General features: G+C 44.9%; 1 protein-coding gene across 11 annotated transcripts in view; it reads right to left on the bottom strand.

Moving 5' to 3' along the window:
* Positions 1-3,184: 3,184 nt before the first annotated feature.
* LOC126925433 (brain tumor protein) overlaps positions 3,185-15,627 on the bottom strand; it is a 153,699-nt gene continuing 141,256 nt past the window's right edge. For all 11 annotated transcript variants that reach the window (XM_050741048.1, XM_050741013.1, XM_050741022.1 and 8 more), the window contains one exon: positions 3,185-6,105. In XM_050741048.1, the coding sequence (XP_050597005.1) occupies positions 3,687-6,086 (2,400 nt within the window). In that variant the 5' untranslated portion in view covers positions 6,087-6,105 and the 3' untranslated portion in view covers positions 3,185-3,686. The remainder of the gene's footprint in view (positions 6,106-15,627) is intronic.

The following is a 15,627-nucleotide window of genomic DNA, read 5'->3' on the forward strand; positions in this document are numbered from 1 at the left end:
ACCTCGTTACATATCCAATGACACGTTATCAGAAAATAATTCGGTATATTCCATTGTCAAAGATATGCTTCAAGAATCATAACGCTCTCACGGCATCTGACGTATGGTGCTTAAATAATGAATATATAAACATAGAAATGATACAATAATAATAATAATAATAATAATAATAATAATAATAATAATAATAATAATAATAATAATAATAATTGGTACGTACATACATACAAACATACATACATACATACATACAATAATAATATAATAAAAATAATAATATTTGTAATAGTAAACATGCATGAAGTCACGTGGCGGAACCTGACGCGAGGTTTCCATCATCGTCGATTCACCCAACAAAATATATTAATACTATACATTCAAATTAAAAAAAGGTTACTAGCGTAACACACGTTTTTATCAATTATAGCAAGGAAAAAGAAACCAACATACTCGAAAGAGGACAGAGTATCGGTGATAGTATCGGTGATAGGTGGCGATGATAACGACGGTGATGGTAAATCGTAACGGTGCGATGGATCGCAATGGCGATGGTACATTTAGGGTGCGTTTAGGGTAGGAAGGAATCGTTTCTGGCTGAATCACAACACGTCGTGGAAAAGGAAACGGTGTGAACGAAACGATGCAGAGAGGAACAGAACCGAGCAAATAATTCGTTACATCGCTTCACTACGATTCACTACGACTACTCGCTACAGCGTAACACTACTACGGTTCTATTCAGCAAAATGAAATAAAAATGTTCGAGAGCGACTGAGAAACAGCTGTTTTCTACGCATTTCTTACCGTTTTCTCATCGAACGATCGTAACAATCGTTCAATGACACGCTTCTGGACGTCGATCGAACATCCTTAGAAGACTGCCCCGAAGAGGGAGATCAAGTTAAACGAGAAGATGGCGCGTCTGTCCAGCTTTCGTCGATTTCATGGAAATCGCGAATCATTTGGCTGCACGAAGGTTGAACCGAGGAACGAGAACCAAGTTGTCAGTCTTTTCCGCGGGCGCGCGCGTGCGCGCTCTCTCTTCGCAACCTCTCGTCGTCCTTCAGGCAGGCGGCCTCTCGACCTCACCATCGTCAAAATGAAACATAAATCGTACGCGTTGCTTATCCGCGTGTGTTTAACCCTGTCGCGCTTCTCTTTTCTGCTTCTCGCCGCTTCCACTTTTCGACCTGTCGTGCTCTTCTCAACCTTCGACCAAGATAGTCTCGAGTCCGAGCAAAATACGAAAGAATCGTCCGTCGTCAACGAATCGTACACGTTGAACGTATCTTCGAGACAGTCTTACTTGCAACGAGCAGGGTTAATAAGAGAAACGAAATAAAGTAATACGCGAAGGAAAAGGCGCGTTAAAAGAAAACAAAAGGGAAAGTTCTCGAGGGAAACGATCGAGAAACAAAGGTAAGAAGAGTCGATTAAGCGAACAAAACTTCGACTGTCGTCACTGTCGTACTTAAAATAGCGTATCTTAAGACGAATGTTCGTCGGAGTTGTCGTTGATTACTATGAAAAAAAAAAAAAAAAAATAAAGAAACACATACATATAAATATGTATACAATATAATATATATATATATATAAAAAGAACATATGCTTAACCACCTTAAAAGAGGGAGACAAGAGAACGACACGTAAGGATAAAGAGGATTTGGAAAAGTCGATGCAGCATTGTCCGTCGTTAAACAGGAAAAGTCTTCAATGTTCACAGGCTTGCGAAAGCTCGAAGAACGGACAAGTCTCGACAGCGTTGCCGATCGATACTGTCGATTATCATCGTCCTTGGATCAACGAGTAATCCGAGGCGGTGCAAAGGTCTAAGCATCGATTGAGTGCTCCGCGTTATTTTCCAATTACGTATGCATGTAAGAGGAGAAAAAAGAGAGAGAGAGAGCGACGAAACAAGCTCTCGCAGGCGTCGATTCGTCCGTAAATCGGCCAAGTCGATGGAAAAATCCTATCGCTCTGGGTTGGAAGAAAACGAACGAGACTGAACGGCGGTGTTCGTGGAGTGCGATTAAGCCGAGTTTCAGTCCCGAGTTCCGCCGGATCGATCGTTAGCACGATTCGACTAAGATACATGCAGAAACATAACGCATCCGAAATTTTCGGAAACACGCACCTCGCGGTTTTTCTTAAGGAAATTGACGGAAAGGAGAATGGAGCGGGAAGTGTGAACAAGGGTATGAACGGATCTGGTGTTTCGGATTTTAACGGTCAAAAGTTTTAAACATTCGATATGTTTGGGTGTCTAAATAGGCGAGGTACGACCATGGATGCTTTAACAAGCTCGTTGAAAAGTTGCGAGGAAATACTTTTTCTTCTTTCTTTTATTATCGAAGCGAAGCGAAACGAAAATAAAGGTAGAAGCAAAATCGGCATTTCGACGATTTCAGTCTTCGAATGCTCTCGAATTTGTACCGCCAAGAAACTTGAGCGCGATTATACCACATCTCGAATGGAAATTTCGTAAACGTAATTCCCATAAATAGACCGAGATGCGAATGATTCGTTCGCGCGTTGCAGCCAGCAACCGCGCGTATCTCGTCGTATTTTCGTCGTAACTTTTCGACAAAGTTTTAAGCGACCCATGTTTACGTAACATCGTTTTCCTATTTAGATCCATGAAACGTACCGACAAAGTTTCGATGTTACAGAAACTGATACACCCTGTATTTTCATGGAAAAAGGGAGACGTAACCGACAAGAACTGACAGATAGGGAGTAGTAAAATGGGAAAGGCTGAAAGGTAAGAGAGTGGTGAGATTGAGGATGGAGTGACTAGCGGCGGCGAGCTCTACAACTAAACAACAACAACAGTATTTTCAGTTATAACAACATTAACAAGTAATTTCTCTGCGTGTATGCGCCTACACGTCTCGTGTGACTTTTCATTTTTCGTGCGCGCGCGGCTACGTTCCGCGCGCGAGAAAATCGGCGTTCCAAACTCGCCTGCGTTTCTCCATTTTGTACGAGCATCTGATACGTGTGCGCGTACGCGTTTTCAAGAGGATTGCACGCGTGCGTGTCACGAAGCGCCCATTGGCTGTCGAGTGCCCTACGAGTTTTCATAAATTTATCATCGATTTCTTTCCCGTCTTTTTTCTCTCGTCAAACCCTCGAATCCTCGTTCGAAGAATCGTCGCGTTTAATCGTCGCGTTTAATCGTCGCGTTTAATCGTCGCGTTTAATCGTCCGAAGCGCGTACCCGCGTGAAAGACGTCACACGCCTGTCCGAAAGCGACAGAGAACGTAACTCGTTGACCGGTTATCGTCTAGTCGGCGCGCAGCTTGGTCGCACGCGCGTACGCGCCCATGTCCGTGTAAATAAGGCCTGTCATCGTCTGAAATTTCGACAGCTGTCGGGTGAACGCGTGTTCGCTCGCGTACGCTTGCATCTTGTTGTTTCGTCTCGTAATCGGAGTTTCGTAAACGGAAGTGAGGTGGTTCGAGCGGGCGGCGAAGATGGATAGGTAAAGTGAGCGCGAGCGGTGATGGTAGGTGGGTGAAGAAGAAGATAGGCAAGTGTAAGTAAAAAAAGATCCATGAGATCGTGGCTGTGTGGCCGTCGAAACGATGGCGATAAAGACGACAACGACTACGACTACGACAACGACAACAATGAAAACGACGACAGACGATCGTTGTCGGCGTCGTGATTTGTCGCTGGTCTACATGCCGATCGGCGGTACTTGTACGTAACGATAAATGTAGAGTCGATAATCCTTGCTGGCTAGCACGACCGATCCGTCGTCCATTAAAGCCACATCGAAACATTGGGCATGCTTGACCTTGCTCTCCAGAGCGGAAACCAGTTGACCGTCTTGAGTGAAGATGGTCAGGTTGAAGTTATTGTGATTGTCTGCTATCAGTATCTCGCCGACGGCGTTGATCCCTACCCCGATCGGGTAGTTGGTGATCCCTTCTCCGCCGATCTGTCGCAGATAGGAGCCCTCGTAATTGAACACCTTCACGCAATGCGCGCGATTGTCGCTGATGAAGATCTCTTGCTTGTCGTTTACCACCACCCCGTTTGGAAACTCCAGGTGCTTCGAGCATCCGAACTTCTGATGCACGTTGCCGGTCTGGTCGAAAATTATCACGCGCATCACTTTGCATTCCACGACGACTATGCGTCCCTTCGAGTCGACCGTTACACCGCGCGGATGCTGCAAGATGTTCGCTCCAAATTTACGCACGAACTGACCGTACTGATTGTATATCTGTATCTGATGGGTCGGCGAGCGTTCGGTAACGATTATGTCGCCGGACGTTTTCACCACGGCCACACGATTCGGGTACAGCAATTGACCGTCGTGTTTTCCACACTCGCCGAATTGGAATTTAAATCTGCCCTCTTTGTCGAATATTTGGATCCGATGGTTGTTCGTGTCGGCCACGATAATGTCGTTTTGCGCGTTCACCGCAACACCGGACGGCTCGGTGAACTGTCCTTCCATTACCCCGAACTCTCCAAACTTGCAATGATAGATCATCTTCTGTCGCTTGATCTGCGACTTTGGCGGGAATATCACCGCGGCGGACATCAGTTTCGACGTCAGGCCTAAAACGGAGTCGGACGAGGCGGCGTTCGCCGCCACAACGACGGACGTCGCCATCGGAAAGTGGTCGTTCGTGGACACCACCGGAAACGCGTCGCTGCCTCCGTTGCTCCATTTCTCGTAAGGATTCGCGTTAATACCGTTCAAACTGAGATCGCTGATCGTGGTGGGGAACGGCCCTAGGCTGTTGGCCGAGCTGAAACGCTTCGTAATCACCGTGCTATTGGACTCGAAGGACGATGGCGACGTGGACGAGGCGCAGGTAGAACCGGATGAGGATATCAGGCCGTTGCTGTAAGATCGATCCAGGAGCAAACCTCCCAAAGTGCCGATGCTACTAGATCCGCTGTTGGCGTTGCTTCCGCCGTTCCCGTTGTTCGACATTGTCGTTGGTCTAGCGATGGGTGGCTGTTTGCCAATCGGGCCGGCGTTGCTCTCGTTGTTGCTTCGAACGTAGCCGAACGTGTTTCGCACGCCTACCTGAATGGCCTGGTAGTTGCTGACGAACTCGAGGTCGGCGGTCTGACCGGCAATGTCCGGCGTGTAACTGAGCAGCAGCTGTAGCTTCGAGTCGAGAAGCTTCTTCACCATCAACACTTCGGTAACGGTGGCATACTTGGTCAGTCGTTCGACGAACTCGCAGGTCTGCAGCATCTTGTCGGCCATGTCGTTCGCTTTCTGCGTCAGAACGCCGAGAGATATTTGTTTGGTGGAGAAGACCGATTCCAGCTCCTTTAGCAGTTCTTGCTTACGCTCTTCCAGCATCGATCGATAGAACTGGAAAGTGTCGTTGATCTCGTTCTGCGCCTTGTGATACTGCACTTGTAGTCGGGCTGCGCCGTGGTCGGCTGCCTTCACGGCAGCTCTCACGTCCGCGGCTTTCGCTTTGCACTCTTGAACCACTCGTGTCATCGCCTCTAGCTGCTGCATCCCTACCTCGGAGATGTGCGCGCAGTCATGCAACGGGCCAGGATGGTCGGAAATGGCGCACTCTTTGCAGACTAGCGCTGTGCAAGTACGACAGAAGTATTTTTGCTCCTGCTTGTGCCGGGGACAGTAAGGTACTTTTTCGCTGTTTCCGCTAGCGTGAAGATTGATCACCAGATTGTTTTTCGGCAGTTCGGTGGTAGCGGAGCCGGTGGTCACCGTCTCGAGTTTCGAGTCGCCTAGATTGAGCACGCGATGGCCCTCGAAGCAATGCATAAATTGATGCGCCATCACGCAATTTGGGCAGAGAAAATTCGCACAGTCGAAGCAACGAGCTACAGCGTCGGATTCCGTGGATTTGCAACCGGTACAACGAACTCCACCGGCGCCTCCTAATCGGCACCGCGGACAGGGTGCCTCTCCAGGTTTCTGCGAGTCGAGGCAAAGGTCGCAGCTGTCGACGTCACAGATCGCAGAGTCGCTCGCAGGCGGGGAACTGCCGCTCACCGTAAGCGGGGACAGCGAGGCTAGGGATCCGATGGAATTCGCGCGCGATTCCAGCGAGAGTGTCGGCGAGGCCATCTTCAGTCAACCGGCATCCCTGTTAACAGAAATCGACGATTTATTTTAGAAATCTTTCTCGGCTATGCCTTACTTTCCTTAACCTATCGTTCTTACTTTTCTTTTCTTACAAACAACAAGACCAATCTCGACTTTTCCCTTCGGTTCCGCATACAGATTTTGCCATTATCGCTTTTAATTGCTCTCTTATTCGTCGTTTCGACCGCCAGTTGTATTTTAGCGGAAAAATTAGGCTATGGCATCGAGATCGTATCTCCCGTGTTTCTCTCCTCGCCGTTAAAGAGGTGAAATTAAAACGCATCCAACCACGTTGACTTTCTCTCGAAATATATTCTTATATCGTGACAAATAAGAGAATAATCAAAGGAGGCAGGAATCTGCGATCCGTTAAACGTACATTGCACGCTAAAATTATGCGAATAAATTTGTTCGCCTTGATTTCATCTATACGTATCCTGCGGAGTCGATCTTACTCAACGCTAAAACTACTATTACCACAAGAATTAACGTTTCTAAATTTTTGATTAAAAATTCCGCTGTCCTGACGTCCCAACTTTTTCTACGATATACGAGAAATTAATTTTTCAATATCTATTCCTCTTTTCATTCCGTTTCTTCTGAGAAATATAAACATATATAGCCTATCTCTATCCATCGCGACCGATCGTTTAACCGGTTGAAATACTTATATCATACAACGAATATCGAGAATCTTAGGGACAAGTGCAATTTATTATGATAATGAGCATAATCTTATCGGCATGGAACGCATTAAGTAAAGATATCGCAACGACGATAAAGGCACGAAAATCTGCGTCGAACTGTCAAAAATGTTTTTTACGATTACCAAACTACGCGTTAATTCGTAGTATTTACACTGTATTTAATGATTTCCATTGGGAACATTTAAAAAATCGTATCGTCGTGCAAAAACTCGAGTCAGCAGGTAACGGAATCTCGGTGTTCGTCGTCCAAGATCAATTTGCACACGAAACCGTTTACCGTAACGATCCTGAAGCAGCGATCGTCGGACAGTCGCGATGCGAACGTAAAAACACAGCGATCACCGGCGTGACCCGTTTGTCATTTATCGGCATCTCGCCCACAATGGCACATGCCGGAAGTTGTTTCTGTGTAATCGTTGAATCGTCTTGACGAGTCAACTCCGACGCAAACTTGTCTCCCTACTCTTTGCAGATGACTCGCCAACGATTCATCACGGAAAAATGTCGCCTCTCTAATTAAATCGGTCGACTGGATGGTCCTGTTTTACTCGATTGCTGGTAGGTAGATGGACGGATGAGAGCAAAAGGAAAAGGCAGTAGCCTGCGAGTCCAAGGTCGCGAATGCGAAGGTTATCGCGTCTCTTCTAGTTGGCACGACTGAGTTTACGATGTCCCACGCGTTCGCTTTTCCACGGATCGAACGCGCGCGTTTTCTTTCAAAATCGTAGGACAAACATCTTGTAACGAAACTTGGCTATTCGATGAAAAGAGATGTTTCGTGGATCTCTAAATCTTCGAATTCTCCGTGTCTCGACATGGCTTTTTAATTTCCACCACGAAATTCTTTCCTATTCCTCGGAATATTATAAAACTTTAGAACTTTTAAAACTGATTATATCCTTACTCATTGTGGAGTATTCGCATTGTACGGTATGGTAAATGTTGTACAATAGTTACGCACTTTTGTATCGTATTTATGCTTGAGGTTAGTATATTTACGAAGCAGATAGGGATAAGTATACTCCACAGAGGAAGCAATTAACGTACCTGCTACTGTCTAAGAAGTCTTCCAACGATAGAAGAATACGATTCGATCGAAAAGAACGCAGAAAGTGTATTATAAAATCTTTTTCGCAAAATTGGCCTTAACCTTGAATTTCAATTTCGCGGCAATTCAATTTCAGCAGATCGATCCATCGAGCTGAAGACGTAAGATCCACCTAATACGGCCAGAGTAAAGGATTTTTCTACGCTCTGTACATACAGCGGATAAGCGGAGAAGAGAACGACGACGACGAGAGCGCGGAGAAAAGCGAGATGGGCAAAGAAGCAAGGAAGGAAGGAAGGAGGGAAGGAAAATGCGCGAATAACCGAATGGATGGAACAAAGAGCGTCTGGTCGCTCCAGGAAACGCTTCTGAAGTCGGGCTAGCTACTCTTCTCTCTGGTACGCGGTACCTTCGTGCAGGAATTTTGATCGAGTCCCAAGATAAAAGGTGAATGCTCCTAAGGGAAGCACTCGCGGACTCGAGGTCGCTAGAGGCTACATTTAACATAGTGAATATCAAAAGAGGCGTATTTCGAGAACAATGGAACGTGGTTATTTCGCTTTTAATCGCGAGTAATCCAGCAAATTTATTTCAATGGATTATGTCACGAGAAAGTCTCGGGGACGAGTAAAAAATTTAAAAAGAGGAACGGTCTACTTCAATTCATTAAAACCGTATATGTAATTATAATTAAGTTTATACGATTGGTTCGCTCGCGCATAATTTACCGCGCATAACGAGCAAACACAGCAAAGCACGGATATCGAACGTTTCGAATTGTACCTCGACCAATTAGACTCGTCGAATGACGATACAAAAATACTTTGTCTCCATAGCGAGGCTAACGTCACCTCGGATAAGTCACGTAGAACCACGTTATACGTTGTTTAAAAGTTCTGTTGACAAATCCAGCGCAGTTTGGAATCGACAAAATCCAAATTACGCGAGAACGATAGCCATCTTTCAAACTTCGATCAATGCGGATGGACGAATATCCGAAGAAGACGAAGCTTCGTCTTTGCTCCCGTTTCTTTCCATTTCCCCTTCTTTTCCTTGAATGGTGTTTCTGCGAGGAGATGGCACGCATTCGATGCTTAATATTTGTATCGTTTTCTCGAAAATTAAGATCCTTTCGGGCTGTTTCAGCGTCGACCTAAAGCATCGAACGCACGTACAGCGGACTCCTCGTTCGAGATCTCGCCATCTCCTTGTTGGATGTCCTGCGAGAATTTCTCGTTCGCAAACAAGTCCAAAGATGGCCATTTTTTAAGATCCTTCTTTGGCGCTAGTCATTTAGACTGGTTTGGTAGTTCTGGCGTTACGAGAGCGAGGATTCCTAGGAGGAAGTAACAATGGGAAACTGTAAATCGAAAATGAAGCAGAAAGGCTAAGAAAGGGGAAGAATAAGGGGAAGAACGAGGGGAAGAACGAGGGGAAGAATAAGGGGACGGATAAGGGGAAGGTAAATGGGAGGGGGAATTTGAAAGAGAAGGGAAAAGAAAGGCGACGAGGGAAGAGGCAGGATAGAAGAGCGCGGTGCCGGAGGTAGAGTGCGTGCACCCCGATCGATGAACGTCGTTCAGGGGTCACGCCGAGCCGAGCCGAGCCGAGCCGTGCCACGCCGCGTTTCCCCTCCCAGTGCTTGCCAACTCATAGACCCCGCGAGTGTATTGACTCCCTACTCCCCGCCATGTTCCTCGTACAGCCGCTGTCACTCGAAAAGGAGAGAGGGAGAAGAGACGAAAAGAATACCTATAGCGGTGACCGCTGCGATCTACGACCTTGGACGAGAAAGGTCTCTCGAATCAGCCTGGCGAGTCACCGGGAAAATCTCTTAGCCGTCGACCATGTCGATACTCTCTTCCTACTTTATTCGCCACCATTTTCCACTTACCGTTGAACGCTATCTCCGCTACTATTACGCTTGACAGCTTCGACTAGATACTCCAATAATAATAGCACTTGGTAACTAGATTACGGATTTTGATGCATTCGTAGAAAATCAGAAATTGCGAACGTGCGAAGAACGCACGTAACACGAGAAAATAGATAAAATATCCAATGCGATACTCGGCGAGTGAAACAATTTTCTACCGAGGTTCTATTCTTTAGATTATATTCTCAAAACTTCCGACTAGCAAATCGATCGAAATAAAGTTTGGTGGGTGCTACGGAAAGAGGTAGATAGCGAATTCGAACCGTGAAATTTTTATTTCGACAAACCGTACACGTTCGAAAGCTACCAGTCTCTTCGTATATACACGCGTAACAGATTTTCGACGATATTGGATGTTCAGCGACTGACGCATTTTATTACTCGATGCAATTACGAGTTACGGTTCAAGGATACATACGAGCGATCAAACGTAGCTCGGTGGTTGTAATCGTTTTACGTTTTGTTCGTGCTCTTGCTCGCTAAAACACGAGAGATATTCCGATTAGATCGGATTAGAGTCGAATTAGACTTCGGTTAGTTCTAATTACCGAACTTGGTGACTAACAGGTTATTGGTAATAGCTGGAAAATCTGTCACGAGGATCAACCTCCCGACGCACGAATCGACGCCAAAGTTGACATTTCGCGTTTCGAATTTATCTTCTTTCTCCACAACATCGGTTAAATTTTACCTCGATCGATGTTTATTTTACGAAAACAACGTCTTTTTTCATTTCCTTTGCGAATCTAAATGCGTCGCTTAAGCCAATGCAACAATAAAAATACCACGAGAATCTTTTCTGTTGCGTGCACGAAGGAAAAGAATCCGCGGTTCCTCGAAGAAGAAACAGATTTATATCCTTCAAACGTGAAATGCATTTACTCCTACTAGTTAACAAAATAAGCAGAGTTACTGGCAATACGGATAATGTAAAATGGTAATTCGGCTTTCTTCTTTCCTGTTTTCTTTCGCTTCCGAGGAAGAAGATCGTGGTGTACCATGGACTCTCTACGTTCTGCAACAGTGTAAACCAGCGTCTGTGTACACGACAACGGCATTAATTCTACCGGCTGTCTAGGCGATTGGATCTCTTCAGGAAGAACGCTCTCAAGGGCGAACCATAAATCTTATCGCTCCTCGCCGGGCCACATTTGTAAGCCAGTACCTAGCAATCACGCCTAAGTGCATGGAGGAAATCGCGAGAGGCGACAAGGTGGTTTGCACAGTTCTTCCCGTATCCTTTTACACATAATTGCGGCTACGTAACGCACGCCATATAGTATCGGAAGTCGTTTTATTTCTGCGGTTAGCCGTGTAACCGCCTGGTTATCGTCCAATCGCTTTCCAACGATTATTTTAGATCTTACCAAGAGCACCGTGTCGATCTGCCGAAAGCAATCTCCTAGGCAGATTTTTTCAGCCATTTGCAAGCGAGACTCGAAACAGGTTGACGAAATGAAATTCGACTTTCGCGATGTCTCGGTTTATACGTCTAGGAATCAAACACGGATAAATTAGGAGAAGAATGACACCAAGCGGCTGTAACTTTGTATCAATCTTTAATATCTTTATATTTAGCTTTATATATAGAATACTATCGTTATTACGTTAAAGTAAAGAAGAAAGAGGAAAGAAAGATGGCTGGTGCACTTTTATCGAGAGGAATCTTGGTAACTACGTTTTTTCGCTCGATTAGCGACGCATCGATGAAGAAAACTTCTGTCGCGAACATTTCCCGCGCTCCTTGTTCCACTTGTGCGAAACAACTAGAGTTTTATGCGTATCGTTTCTTCGAAAATTTACTTTATCCACCCGACATTATACTCGGCAATATAGTTTGGATATTTTGTACATTTTTACGTACTACGCGCATTTTCCTCGTCTTACATTTCCTATAAACGCACAAAAATCCGCAGCATAGAAATAACACCGAAATAAGGATCGTGAAACAAACGTCGAATATCTGCCAAACACACTATTTAGCGTCAACTAGGTGTTTTAATCGAAACGAATAACTCGAAAGTGTCTGAAAGAAAAAAGAATTCGTGCGTAAAAGAAGAAAAGTTCTGTCGCGAATATTTTCCACGCTACTTATCCTACTTATGCGAAATAACGCTTTATGCGCTGCATATCGCACCTCTGTTATTAAAATTTATAAAATCGCCATGAAAAGAGCATGGGAAAATTATCGCCATGAAATATATGACGTGAAAAATATCATCGTACGCATATCACCGACTTATAAAATGTACAAAGCGCTTCGACATCGTTGAACGATATATTTTCGAACTTTCGTCGTAAATATTTCGATCGAGGCGAGAGCTTTCAAGTGCGCGGAGAAAGAAGCACGAAAGAAGGAAAATTGGATTATCGCTCTCTCTATACGGACAAAGACGATTTTTATTCCGAACATTTTCCGCGCCCTCGTTCTACTTAGGCGAAACAACGCTACTATTATCGAAATTTATAAAATCTCGAGATCCGTGAAACCTATTTATCGAGAAAATGTTATCGCGAAATATATTTGCATGAAAAATATTATAATATATACGGCATCGACGTTCGGGGATTATAAGAAGCTTAACGATGTATTTTCAAATTTTCGTCGTAAACATTTCGATCGAGATATAAGCGCTTTGAAGTGGGCGAGAGAAGAAATTTGAAGGAAGGAAAATCGGATTATCGAGAAGATGATTGGAGTTGCTGGGCAAGTAACGATACGTTTTCGAAGCAAGACTGCAGCCCCTCGGTTGAATGCACCGTAGGAAGGGGTGGCGGACGGCGCGTCTGGTTTCTATGGAAACACTGCATCGACCTCCCCAACCCTTCGACAGGGGGTTCCGACGAGGATCGGGTCCGTCACCGATGGTGGTGGGATCGACGAAGGTGGGGTTAACCGCCCCTGGAGAACGCTAACTGCCGGTGCATCGCCCTTCGACGCAACACGGCAATGCGTATTTCTCGTTTACAGGGCGATGAAAAGTTATCGCGAAACAAACAACGTATAAATCTTTCGTTTAATCTTGGTTTTATGTGCGCTCGCTGCAACACAAAAATACTACACGGCTGGTAATTTATACCATATACTAGACGTATACGGCATCCCGCGTAACGTCGCTCGCTATTTTTCTGCCATTCGCGGGCATCCAACGAAAAATATTCCCAACCGTAATACGACGATGTACTACGAACGACGATAAAAATATTCCGAAAATACTATGTTCTCGTATCGAAAGCAAGGTCAGCTCAGCTGACGCAAATAGAACAATACGTTGCTTTTTTCGCGAGATTGCAGGCGACTTTATTAAGAATTCGCAAAGCATATTACACGATACTTTGATTAACTCGATACCAGGTTTATAGCGCGCTTTGTTTTAACGCTCGTTCGAATTTTATGCCTATTCCGCTCTTTTGCAGAAATTTGGACGATCTGCCGTTATTCAAGTGGCTGAATGTACGACTCTACGTGATGTAGTAATTCTCTGAAATATGTCGACGAGGGAGATATCGCTACTGTAAATCTAGTACCGAGTGCAGATGATACAAAATATCGCGAAACGTGCATTTTGAATCTGTCAGAGAATCCCCTGCAATCTCATGGAAAAACATCGCTAGTTTGTGTTACCCAAGGTGGTCTTTGGTTTGCCATAGAACAAAGTATTTTCGGAATTTTTTGTCGCGCAAATGACAAGAAAATAGCGAGTTGCGTCACGCGGAACACAAGCGCATACCCGTTGCTGTATTCCGCTTGAATTCCAACATGGGAAGAACGCTAAAAAAAAGCACGCGGATCGGTTCGTCGCTTTGTACGATGTGTGTGCGTTTTGGTTTGAACGGCTTAAAAGCGGCAATTTCGGTTCGATCGACGAGCGACGCTCTGGAGGCCCGCAAAAGTGCAACAACGATGGATAAACTACCGGCTGAGGATTCAGCGCGAAACGGGAAAACAGGTTGCGGGGCAGCTAGGGGTAACAACGGATAATTTGAAATCTCGCTGAGAGGAGAAGGGAAAGATTCAAAGAGAAGGAAGACGAGCATCTGGCATATTCACCCGACAATGCTCCGTCAAAACTATCGCCCTGTTTCTATCGATGCAACACACGGTTTATCCAACGATTAAATACGAGAAATGGCTGTACGGCTCGATCAAACCCGGTCAAAAGACACGGCATCCTTTCCAAGTGAAATTCGTCGAATGCTTGAAAGTAATTTCCGAATAAAAGATACGTCTCGCGTTTCTTTTTACAGAAGCCTGGAAATTCACGGAAAAATTTGGATCGTTCGTTCGTCCAGCTAATAATTAACTTGAAAGTCAAAGCGGCTTCCGACTCGCGGCGTTTCCAAGCGTCTCGGAGCGAATCGTCAGCTAGGTGAAAACATTTGTTCACCGTGAGAACCGTCGAGGATAAGATCGTACAGTCCGGTGTACGCTTTCCGCGTCGTCGAACTCGTGCGAGCATGACGCTCGCGAGAGAACGGTTTTCCGGAAGTGACGCTCGTTTCGCCGTGAAACGGTTTTACGAGCGGCAATGTTACGACGCCGAGCACCGCCTGTGCACTGAATGTACCTAGGGGTCACTGTACCCGGCGATCTTCGCGATGCCGGAAGGTCGCTGTAACGCCACGCGATACAGAAAATCGATTCTGCCTCGGATTCTCTCCTGATAACTCGCGCGCAACCTTCTCCGGGCAACTTGGATGCTGTTTCACATACACACATGCCGGCCTATTTGCTATTCGTGTTTCCAGCTCTTAATCCACGGTCTACGCTCGACCGTTCGCTAATCTCCGCCATTTCTCTTAACGAACGATCGTTTGCCAATTTCTACCGACCATTTATAAAATCCTGTCAGTCTGTTCCTACTATAATAAGCGATTTCTCTCCGTGGAATCTTAACAACGTTTCGATCGGTCAACCTGTGGAATCGAGATGCAAACGTTATACGATGCGAATTTCTATTCAAATTACAAGTACGCGACTGCTCGCAAGTATACCTCTGCTCGTAAGTATCGCGACACTTACGGAAGCATATGAAAACGCGACCATTCATAAAGGAATTATCAAAACCTTCAACCTAAGAGACCCATATGTTTAATATCGTAATTGAACCGTAAATTTTGTGGAAATATATATCGCAGATTATTAGAGAAGCTTTACGAGAAATAAAAGCTTCATAAAGATTTGCATCATCCCGTAAATTGTACAGTGACTACTTCACTTCCGATGTTTTTTATATTCTCGTATATTACGCGCATTCTCTACATTTTCGTGCTTTTAAAGACTCCATAAACGTATAAGAAACCGGGGTCTGATCGTAATAATAATCTCATCAATTTGACGCAAAGAAATTCTCTTGTCTGCGTATGACTCGTCGTACATCTGCGTCATTTGTTCAATTTTGACATTCGTATAATTATTTCTTGCAGCACCCTATGCGATTCACTCGTCAACGTATCATTATCGTAATTTACTGTATTGCTATTGTCGTAGTTCTTTGAAATATTACCCATCTTTTCCTTCTATCTTTGTTAAATACATTGGATCGTAGTCTCGCAGGATATAAAACTTTGATCGATTGATCGTTTCCTTTACCGATACTTTAGACAAGCCGCGTCGATTTTTGCAAAAACCAATCCTCAAAATGACGAAAACTTGATAAAACGTAGCGCGAATGTCATAATTTTGGAATCTTCGTTTGGCAAAAAATTGCCAACTCATGGAACGACTCTCGTATTATACGATTATTAAAATCACCAGCTTCCATTTCGGGCTTCTAATTGCCTCGCTGGGAATTACAGCGGCGTATCGTCGTCCATCCTATTAAAATCAAA

The sequence above is a fragment of the Bombus affinis genome, chromosome 2, assembly GCF_024516045.1.
Source record: "Bombus affinis isolate iyBomAffi1 chromosome 2, iyBomAffi1.2, whole genome shotgun sequence".
NCBI lineage: Eukaryota > Metazoa > Arthropoda > Insecta > Hymenoptera > Apidae > Bombus > Bombus affinis.